General features: G+C 37.5%; 1 protein-coding gene across 5 annotated transcripts in view; it reads right to left on the minus strand.

Moving 5' to 3' along the window:
• LOC131927491 (protein FAM149B1) overlaps positions 1-12563 on the minus strand; it is a 51249-nt gene that overhangs the window by 34812 nt on the left and 3874 nt on the right. The window contains exon 1 of one of the 5 annotated variants that reach the window (XM_059283162.1): positions 5848-6229. The exons of the other annotated variants lie outside the window; for them this stretch is intronic. Coding sequence (XP_059139145.1) covers positions 5848-5975 — 128 coding nt within the window. The 5' untranslated portion in view covers positions 5976-6229. Of the gene's footprint in view, positions 1-5847; positions 6230-12563 lie in introns of those variants that run through there. 5 annotated transcript variants of the gene reach the window in all.

Below are 12563 nucleotides of genomic sequence, written 5' to 3' on the forward strand. Positions count from 1 at the left end.
GTGTGGGTGGTGTGAGGGGTCAACTCACACATTAGTCGGTGTATACGATCTGCTTGCCTGACATGCGCGGGTACAGGGATGCTAGCTAGGCCAGCAAAGTATTTAGTCAGCCCGACAAAGTATTTAGTCAGACCGACAAACCAACTACTCCCACAATCCCTCCGTCCCAGAGTACTGCACCTTGCCCTCCGTCCTATAGTACCGCACCTTGCCCACCGTCCTAGAGTACTGCACCTTGCCCTCCGCTCTACAACACGCGCTGGTTTCTGGACAAACACGTGACAAGATGCCAAGCCGTCACGTGTCAATAAGTAACCGTTCCTCGTGTTACAGCACGTGAGCTGTCTAATGGTGGGGGCGAGGGGGGGGCACACTCAAAAGAGAAGGGGAGGGCATCAGGTGAAAACATGTAAGCCAGTTATCGATAACAGATACCATCCAGCGGGTCTACGACAAATGCCAGAATTGACTCTTGCCCGAATGCCGTTTGCCCGAAGGCCGATTTCCCGAATGGACACTTGCCCGAATGCGACAAATGCCCGAATGGACACTTGCCTGAATGGGACAAATGCCCGAATGGACACTTGCCCGAATGCGACAAATGCCCGAATGGACACTTGCCTGAATGGGACAAATGCCCGAATGGACACTTGCCCGAATGCCGTTTGCCCGAAGGCCGATTTCCCGAATAGACACTTGCCCGAATGCGACAAATGCCCGAATGGACACTTGCCCGAATGCGACAAATGCCCGAATGGAAAGTTGCCCGAATGCGACAAATGCCCGAATGGACACTTGCCCGAATGCGACAAATGCCCGAATGGACACTTGCCCGAAGGCCGTTTGCCCGAAAAATGTCAACATTATATATTACCGAATAATCATTCGTAATCAATTTAAATTTGAAATTTTGATAAAGATTACATATGTAAACAAAAAGAAAAGAATAAAATAATGGTTACATATTAACACGCAGACATTCTTAATTAATGAGTGTTTACTATATAAAAAGTGTACAAACATATTTTCTTTCCTATCAACGAAACAACACAAAAATACCATTTTCGATTATCTCAGGATTTTAATATGAATTTTGTTTTCTTTATTAAGTAACAGCTTCAATACACTGTATAAACAAGGTGTTTTAAATGGACATAAAAGTTAATTGACTACCTTTAGATTTTTAATACGCCGTTTAAACCACTCCTCGTTCTTTGTGAAATGATCACCACACAAGTTAAGCATAACAAGACAAATAAAACAAACGCGCCTCTGTTCAATGTTGCGAGACGCCGCGCCGCCTACACCGTGTCATAGGTGCTGTATGACCACCGCAACAAATCGGCTAAACAAGGTGTTCAAAACTTACATCAAAAGAATGTAGAGTCACCGCCGCCAACATCATCTTATATTTATTAAAGAAAATAAGATTTTTTATAGCAATTTTTTTTTAATTCTTAGAATTGTGTTTATTATCACAATTTCAAACTTGAATTGATTAAGATTGTCTATTTGGTAATATTATTTATTTTTTAATATTAAAATTTTTCCGGCAAACGGCCTTCGGGCAAGTGGCATTAGGGCATTTGTCGCATTCGGGCAAGTGTCCATTCGGGCATTTGTCGCATTCGGGCAAGTGTCCATTCGGGCATTTGTCGCATTCGGGCAAGTGTCCATTCGGGAAAACGTCCGGCTCCCCCATCCAGCATCTTCTGCTGGCCCAGATACACCGTGAACCCGGGCCAGTTACTTCCCTTCACCTGACCACTTACCGCCCCTGGTGAAATCAAATGTCAGGCATTAATTGCTATCGAACTTTGGTATCAATCAGATCATCTAATTCAGCGTCCAATCGATCTGTCATCCAAAAGCTAACCACACGGGGGGGAGGGGGAGCGGGAGCTGGGTCAGGCGTTCAGAAAAAAAAGGTCTAGAGTTTTTTTTAACCAAAGACGCTACTGGTTTATTTAAGTCATTGCAACAGCAATCGTTCGTGTCAATTTAAAGGACTTGACCAGCACTAAAACTCTTGGCCATTTAGTTGAGTTGACAAGCACTAAAACTCTTATTCATTATCAAGACCCGACCAGCACTAAACTTTTGTCCATTTACTTGACTTGACCAGCACTAAACTTTTGTCCGTTTACTTGACCAGCACTAAACTTTTGTCCATTTACTTGACCAGCACTAAACTTTTGTCCATTTACTTGACTTGACCAGCACTAAACTTTTGTCCATTTACTTGACCAGCACTAAACGTTTGTCCATTTACTTGACTTGACCAGCACTAAACTTTTGTCCGTTTACTTGACCAGCACTAAACTTTTGTCCATTTACTTGACCAGCAGTAAACTTTTGTCCATTTACTTGACTTGACCAGCACTAAACTTTTGTCCATTTACTTGACTTGACTAGCACTTAACTTTTGTCCATTTACTTGACCAGCACTAAACTTTTGTCCATTTACTTGACCAGCAGTAAACTTTTGTCCATTTACTTGACTTGACCAGCACTAAACTTTTGTCCATTTACTTGACCAGCATTAAACTTTTGTCCATTTACTTGACCAGCACTAAACTTTTGTCCATTTACTTGACCAGCAGTAAACTTTTGTCCATTTACTTGACTTGACCAGCACTAAACTTTTGTCCATTTACTTGACTAGCACTAAACTTTTGTCCATTTACGTGACCAGCAGTAAACTTTTGTCCATTTACTTGACTTGACCAGCACTAAACTTTTGTCCATTTACTTGACTTGACCAGCACTAAACTTTTGTCCATTTACTTAACTTGACCAGTACTAAACTTTTGTTCATTTACTTGACTTTGACCAGCACTAAACTTTTGTCCATTTACTTGACTTGACCAGCAGTAAACTTTTGTCCATTTACTTGACTTGACCAGCACTAAACTTTTTTCCATTTACTTGACTTGACCAGCACTAAACTTTTTTCCATTTACTTGACTTGACCAGCAATAAACTTTTTTCCATTTACTTGACTTGACCAGCACTAAACTTTTTTTCCATTTACTTGACTTGACCAGCACTAAACTTTTTTCCATTTACTTGACTTGACCAGCACTAAACTTCACACCAGTGTCCAGACACTACAAGACAATCGTGCAGACGTCAACAGAAGCTTACAAGAAATAAAATAGAACTATTTGTTCGTGTTTATCAAACCAGTGCACCGTTAGAAAATGTATGGTTTGCGGAAAGTCGCAAGAATCAAATCAAAATGCAGGGAGGTAACTGGAAACTACTCAAGTTTGACTTGTAAAGATACTTTTTTGTGTGGTTTTTATGGTTTGAAAAGAAACATTTATAATATAAATACAAGCAAAATATTTCAAAATCGAAATTGTTGCAATTAAGCCAAATAATTATTTTGAAACAAGTAGTGGTTGTAGTAGTACCTTAATGTGTTTCAAAGAAGGTATTCGTGTGGGCAAAATTAAAATATCCACTCAAACAATTTAACTCACGGCCTTAAAGTTAAGCTACCAGATGCAAAAAAATAAAAAAATAAAACGCCTCATTAGCCACTGTCAAGGCCTTATTGAAAGCTAGTCCCAGAGAAGAGACGCACTATTCTGGTTAGGTCTCATAAAACCCCAGTTTTAACCGTGGACATTTTTGAACAAATACTCGAGGACGTTATGCAGGACAGTTCTACAAAAACACGCCGAGTTTTTGGAGGCACCGCGTCCTTGGCAACGGCTAATAAACCAACCAAAATATTTGTAGAATAAACATAACTATCGAGCCGTTTGATTGGCCGGTGGTATCTGGGTCAGTGGATCGATGCGAAGGGATGGAATACACGTGAGGACGAGGCGAGTAAAAACCACTCCACAAGATGGAGGTAGAATAGGGGAACCTTAATTAGGCCAACCCAAAAAAAAAAAAAAAAAAATAAACTCGATGACGGAAGAAAAAGATCAACATTTGTAACAATAGCCTACTGGTAAAACAAAATATCGATAAAAAATATAAACAAAGGAGTCTGTGCTTCAACAAACAAAAGGAAAACATGTTCACACAATACAGTTACAGCACGCATAGTAGATGAATCAGGATTAGTGGCGTAACATAGCAAATGGTCTTGGACGCAATGGTCATATATATATATATATATATATATATATATATATATATATATATATATATATATATATATATATATATATATACATATATACATGGCATTATAGAGAAAGTAGTGTGAGAGACAACTGACTAATCTGTGAATGTTTAGCCCTTTGATAGTATTATTAAAGAAGGAAGTTTACACGATAAACATTTCCTGAGTTTGTCTTTCATATCTCATTGGGAGGGGGAAGAGTGGTGGGAGCTATGGCAAGTTAAGGGCGTCCCATACATGACCATAGTTTTCTTATGTTGGAAGATCAGCTTGAATATCGCTCAAGTCCCGTACAAGACGACAATGCCCACATGTTAACGAATTTCACGCTAAAGTAAACTGTCTTGCTAGCATGTGAACCCAGCGCCACAAAAAAATCTATCCAACATTAGCCCGTGGTCTTTGTAGTCTTTTAGTGCACGCCACAACCTCTACCGTGACCGAAGATTAACTCAAGAGGCAATCAAAAATCATATCAATGTTCTTTTTAAAAGCTTCATAGAAAGCGAATATTCCGACCAAAATACTATTTGTTTTTAAAAAGTTTTATTTATTCCAGATTCGATTCATGACGTCAACCAAGATGGCTGACAAATTAGCGATATCCTAAACGTTTTTTTTTTGTTATTTTACGCTACAAAGAAATCGAATAAAAAAATAAGATTTCTACATTGAGAGCGCTTTGCTTCAGAAACCAGAAGCCTGGGCTTTCTTCATACCAGCGGCACTTACGACAGCTTACACGCGCCAGTAACCCAATACACTGTACAAGAATTTACAGCAAATCGTCGCGAGAACACACTCCAGCCGAATCCGGTAGGGAATATTCTTCAAACTATCGATTGGATATGGATCATAAGTAGACCTGAACCAGGATCCGGTATTCTCTTATCACGGCCCCAGTGGGTTGGTCGTTCATGGCCGATATCAGCCGCTGACTTGCTCGCGCATTACGTTTAATGATTGATTGTGGATTATTGGGCGCACCACGCAACGTTGATCTCATCAATAGTGAGATATCAATCAACTACCGCTGTGCATGAACGGATATTTCTGTGTATATTAATAGATATATTTGTATATATATATATATATATATATATATATATATATATATATATATATATATATATATATATATATATATATATATATATATATATATATATATATATATATATATATATACAAATATATATAAATAAATACATATATATGTGGTATATTATGTACACGTTTATGTATGCATATGTATATGTATACACATATATTTCTATAAATATACACACAGAAAATTGTATTTTTCAAAGTATTGTAAAGGAGGCTATGTGCCCCGGTTCAAAACGCATAGGCATTAAAATCCTACTACCACAAGGAAGTAGTTACGATAAAACAGAAATCTGTCAAAGGGGAGTAACAATGAAAAATATCAGCGATCCTAAGGGAGACAACTCAATAGATAGTTGCATAACAAAGATCAGAAATGTTGGGCATCGGCAGTTTTAGAGACGAAATATTTATATGTATGTGTAAACATAAATAAATATATAAGAGATAATAGTTATATACATATATATCTATAGTATTTACATATAATATATTTAATTATATACAATAATAAATCACTAAATAATAAATACACTTGTCCAAAATAGTAATGATGAAGATCGCACACAAATATACAATTAGTTGACACATACCTTGTTGGCAGACGAATGAACTGACGAGTTGGGGTATGTACCTGCCGGTCCAGGTAACTGAACTTCTGCAAGACGGAGGTGCGTGGGCTAGAACCCACGACCTCGAGCTGAAGCATGGCAGTTGTCATGGTGATTTCACACACAAAATACTCTCTGAATGTTTTGTTTTTTTCCAGCGCAAATATCGTCCGGCTGATTCTCTGAATGTTGCAACGCTAGCAGCGCTGATTCGATGAGTTTACAACAGTGACTGCACTAAAGAATTAACACTTCTATCCGAGGGAAAAACAATGGACGAGTCACAACAGAAGATAAACTGCAACATCTTTCAGTTGTTGTTTTTGTTGTTGTTATATTAGTTATAGAATATTTATTTCATTCTACTAACTTCAAAGCTAGCCACACTGGTACTAATTAGTTTATGTATGCCTATATATATATATATATATATATATATATATATATATATATATATATATATATATATATATATATATATATATATATATATATATATATATATATATATTGTTGACACATATAGAACAGCAAACATCTAACAACAATCTAATGATGGGATGCGATCAAACCGTTAGTTAAGAAGAATTTGAAGACCTTAGGTACTACTATAACATTTTGAGATAAATGAGTTTACAAAATTAAATTGGTAATAAGACACACCGTTTTTATTTCTTCGTTTATTTGAGGCACTTATATAAATAGTTCACTATCAATATAGTACATAAGGATAATATCAAGTCATACTAGAGGAATAACTACCATTGCTTTGTTTCATTTTCACAAAAACCTGACTTCAGTACTTTTAGCACTAGGTTTTTCAATTGTTTATTGTTAACTACAGCGATGTATCTAAAATCTAGAACTTTTAAGTAGCATGTTTTATTTTTGTTATAAATCTCGTCATCGTTAACAAAATGGTTGCTCGATTTAAAACGTGATTGTCAGCTTAGATCAATTAAAAAATCTTACTTCAAACAGTGCCAGTTTCGGCTAATTAGAAATTACGGAACAATTAATTAATTCTGTATAAATAATTACTCACGTCTTTTTTTGTTTCTACATTTTTGGTGTAATTAACCTACTGTGTATATAATTTACCAAATCATTAATTAAAGCTTTTCACTGCATAACATCACAGAAACACATAGGCATGGCAGCGATATCTTACTGTAATAACTATTACAGAAACCCACACAATTCACTACACACAACTATCCAAAAACAACTATCCACAGAGCCAAGCTACCTAGTCAGAGAACTGGTCGAGCTTTATATAATTACTACTGGAAAACCAGATTGGATTAGCAGATTAAAGAGCACGGAGGAAAAAATCTCCACTTAGCGAACCGGGCGTAATTGTGGAGCTAATCAATGCTAACTCCAGGTGATTGGAATCATGTCACAGGAGCGACTGACGATATGTGACCTAATCGATATGTCAGCTGATCGATATACCTATTGGCAATAACACAACAAGATATATATATATATATGATATATATATATATATATATATATATATATATATATATATATATATATATATATGTATATATATATATATATATATATATATATATATATATATATATATATATATATATATATATGGTATATGTATGATATATATGTGTATATATAAATATATATAAATATGATATATAATTATTATATATATATGATATATATATATGATATATGATATACATATGATATATATATATATATATATATATATATATATATATATATATATATATATGATATATATGATATATATATATGATATATATATATATATATATGATATATATATGATATACATATGATATATATATATATATATATATATATATATATATATATATATATAATGGTTTACCTATGTTATAAGTCACATAATTGATGTGAGGAATGTGGAATCGAATATTTGTGAAGATAGAGTTGACTCAAAAGTCGACAACACACTACAGAGAAGTTGAACTAATTGAAATTATTTAATCAACCATATTGCAGTGTATCTCAACTGTATGGTGCACTCGGCATTAACACTACTCGTTATAAACACTAACACATTCAAATTTTTGATTACACCCAACTCGTTCGGAGCAACCCATTAGGGTTATGTTTACAGTTATCCTAACGAAATCTAGAATATCAACACAGCTGAAACTACCAGTACCATAGACGTGATACAAGTCCACAGAGTAACATAAAACTGGCTCTGGTTATAACAGCCACAGTCTGGCTCCATGTTCAACTACCCCCACCCCCCAGCTCTTCTTACCCTAGCAGACGTCAAGTGCCCGTTTCTGGCACCAAGTCAGAACGCCAACCTACACCAAACAAACACGACCGGCGACTCCGATTTGCACTTTTCCCCCGTCTCTCAATACGAAATTCGCTTCCTCGGCTCTTTTATTACGAGCCGTCCCATATCTTGCCAACAACAGCACTGTTTTGAAAACCGTCCGTTCAGACCGCGTGTATAGCGTTACCTGAATTCCATCCGTCCATAGACCCGGGTATATAGAATTTAATTCTAAGGCATGGCAGCCCTAATGAGAACCAGACGTAGGAAATAGAAATCTATTGGCGAGTTTTTTCACCAGAACAACTCAATCGAGAAGCCGGAGGTTCTGGGTGGTTTGAAGGAACCGGAGACACAACCGGCATTGACGTAAACAAACAACGGCTGCGGTAGTCAGGAGCAAATCCACTGGGTGGTGGATGTCGTGGTAGGAGTGGTTAGAAGCCGGAGTATCGAGTAGTCTTAATCGATACCACTTAATGCTCAGAAGCGATACCATTGTGTTATCAGAAGTGATACCACTGAATAGCCAGAATCGATACCATTGAGTAGTCAGAAGCGAGACCGTTGAATTATTAGAAGCGATTCCAATAAGTAATCGGAATCGATACGATTAAGTAATCAGAATCGATACCAATAAATAGCTAGGAGCGATACCTATGCGAAATAAGAAGCAAAACCATAGAGAATTCAGGACCGATACCTCTGTGTTTTCAGAAGATATACAGACGAGTAATCAGAAACGATACCGTTTAGATCGATACCCGTCAAAATGTCAAGTTGACTCTTTGTGTGGAGAAGTTCCAGGCGATCTATAGCGGAACTTTTCTTACAGTTCAGAAAAACCACACTCAGCCACGAGAGAGTCGGTGAAATCTTCAACACGTCACTCAAGGTAGCGTGAAAATAGAATTCTCTTTGTCAGATGGGAAATGAAACATTAAGAAAACCATGACATACTTAGCTTCTGTCTTTCTTAAAAGTTTCAATCAATAGTTCCTTTTTTATGAATCTACAATGCCTATCTTTTTTTCTTTCGTAGAAGCCAATCCGTTACGAAGCAACATAAACATAACATAGTTCAATAAATAGAATGATGTCATTACCCTAACCTAAGTTGTATACAAACACCCTCACCATAACTGTATACCAACATTACCCTGTCCGTATTTATATACCAACATTACCTTGAACTAAGTTGTATACGAACATTATTCCCCCCCCCCTCTACTAACGATACACCAACACTACCAATCGACGAAGGGAAACGTATCATAATTGGTAATCACCACATACCAATTGTCAATTTTTCTATTCACATACACTGCCTTGACTGAATGAAATCAGCTCTTCCCCACTCAATAACTCACCAACAAGGGATGTAATACGACGCCAGAGCAGGAAAATTATTCCTATTTCAGTTCATACCTCCTCCACATATAGAACTAGATATATTTCATTGTCCCAAAATTCGTTCAATGCTTTCCCCAGTCCCCCCCCCCCGTCCCCCCCCCCTCCCCCCCGTCCTGTAATTTGACCGTTAAGCCCAGCCTAGAGTTTGGCAGAGTGGTGTTTAGAGGATCAACTTGTGGGTTACCCAGCACTTGACGGCCTACACAAATAAGCCAGGGGACACACAACACCGGTCATGTCGCTCGTGTGTGTCGGTCAGATGATAGTTTGTATCAAATTTAGACGGGTTGCAGTATAGAAGTATCATGTTTATTGTATCCAATCACAGACAGTTTAACAATGATTTCAAGTTTCTCAATAGTAGTATCATATTTTTTGTAACCAATCACAAAAAGTTTTTCTATGATTTTAATAGTTTTTCAATTTTTTACCCAATATCCAAATAAATTGCTATTTTAACAAATGTTTCAATTATTTTTTATGAAATCAAATAACGTGTTACAAGGATATAACTTTTACATGAGTATTTCCTCCAATCACAGAGCGTCTTACTGTCGTATTAAAAGAAATAGTACGCAGTGTTGAAAGAAACAATGGAGGAAGCGCCCTTATTTATTATTTACAACGACCTTTAAGGAAAACACTTTAATGGTGAATTGTCCACTCTTTTCAGTACATCTGGTGGTGGTTTAAATGAAGCAATGTACTGTGACATGGAGTTTAAGTCAGTGTGTTTGTACGGTAACGTAAGGTTCCCTTTTCAAACCTGACTGTCTATGGGGGGAGTGAAGCAGAGTTCACCTGTTTCTGTGACCTCGGCATATGAAGAGATAGTGTGGTCAGCACTATGTCCAGCCGCCTATCCTTTCTATAACGTGAGTTAGGTACCCATAAGAGCTGGGTTTAGAAGAAAATTAATCTTTTTTTTTTACTTTATATATTTCTATTCATGTTTTCAGAAAACTCTTAAAGTGATACCTTCGTTTAAAATCCCATTTTTATTCAAACAAAAATTTCGAGGAGTAAATCAAATAAAAATAATCCCAGGCAATAAAAAATTTATTTTTGGACCATAAAACTTTGGGGCCCACCAATGAATGTCCGCGTTTGGTCGCGTCCCGACCAGGTTTAACTGGCACATTGATTAAATGACAAGCGTCCCGCCACCGCTGCCCCGATCGAGCCGATTTATGACCATACCACACGACAAAAACAAAGCACGAACATAAACCTATCAACGTCCCTCCATTGTTGGCTTTTCCGCTGAGAACAAAAAATTAGCATAGAGGTCCCAAAGCTAGAAGTTCATTGAGTAGAACTAGGGAAATGTGCACTAGTGGAACTCGGGTTTTTTATTGCAATTGAAGTAAATAAGCAGTAATAAACACACAAAAGTCGATAGAAATAATGTACTTTGGAGAAGAGTGCTTAAAGGTTTTTTGATAATCAAAGTGGTCCGGGTGGTTGGGGTGAAATTTTAATTGCGAAAGCTTGATATTTTTTTTTTCTTTGCATTTATTTTTAACTCCAGTGGAAAATAGTCCATTTATAGTATCCTTCTTATCTGTCCTTTGCTATATTTTCCATTTTCTCTCCCCCCCCCCCCCCATTATTTCGTCATTTTCAATGTTTCTATGCCGTGTTTTTGAGTCTCGCTCTCTCTCTTGTCTCCATGCTATGACTTGTCTGGTAATAATTGTTGCTGGTTTCCTTGACATTCGCCTATCCATCTCTACTTTTTCCGAATGTGGAGCTACACTGTGTTTTGTATCCAGAGGCGTAGCGAGGGGGGGGGGGGCGGGGGTGCGGACCGCACCGGGTGACACAATTTAGGGGGGTGACATCAAGGCAAAAAATAGTAAAATATATAGAGAAAAATTTGAGGGGGGTGCAAATCGAAAGTTTGAGGGGGGGGGGGGCGCAAATTGAAAGTTCAAGGGGGGTGCAAATCGAAAGTTCGAGGGGGGTGTGCACATCGAAAATTGAAAGTTTGTCCCCGGGAAGAGTCGCTACGCCTCTGGGGGGGGGGGGGTGACACCATTAAGTACCGCACCGGGTGACACCCGACCTCGCTACGCCACAGTTTGTATCTAAAAGTTTGCGGTCGGTTTAAATCTTCATCTCATCGCGAAAACTTATTTCGGGTGTCTCCATTTTGCAACTGTCTATGGTCTTTGATGTGGGTTTTGATTAGATTTGATAAGTTCAAATCTAGAACGTAAAAATGGTGACTAAAAATTGTGTCGTTGTTTATTCAAGATAACGGAACTTTGTCATGATAAACGTTGGCTTTGCAAAGGCAGATGAAGCAGAGTGTCTCTGTTTCTTTAACCAGGGTACATGACCAGGGTAAATTGATTCAAGAGCCCATCAGAGCCGGGTAGATGCTTGGACCTCCTGGAGTGGAATTCTAGACTTAATGCTGTCTCTATCTCTCACTCTCATACGACCGTAATCCGAAATAATCGTGCAAGAAATGCTTATTACCCAGGCCAAAAGGCAACTGCCATCATCATGAATAATTTCACACATAAAAAGATAATCACGATAGCTAAATTAAAGATTTTGATATTTTTTTTTTAAGAATGGTAATTTTAAAAATTTGAGTACAATTTAGAACAGTATCGATTTTTTTTTAAAATTGTGTCGATACCGATGTTACATGCAGGGTTAGGTACAGGTTATTGTCAAGGCTGTGTTGGACTTAGAAAAATGGCTAATTGTTTTGGCGTGAAATGTAAGTGAAACTAAGAATGTATAGATCTATGTTTCTCTGGGAGGGGTGGGGGGGGGGGGGGAGAGAGGAACAACTGAAATTTCCGGAGGGCGGATAGTGGTTAAAGAAGTCTATGTATTTTCTATATAAACTATGTTTTCTATTTCGTACGATGGAAATGGTGCTTCGAGAAAATGGGGGCACTTCTTCTCTCATCCCCCCCATACCCCGCATAAAAACCACGAAAGCTTGACT

Source organism: Physella acuta, unplaced genomic scaffold (assembly GCF_028476545.2).
Source record: "Physella acuta isolate Inbredline_101_S28 unplaced genomic scaffold, ASM2847654v3 ptg001409l, whole genome shotgun sequence".
NCBI lineage: Eukaryota > Metazoa > Mollusca > Gastropoda > Physidae > Physella > Physella acuta.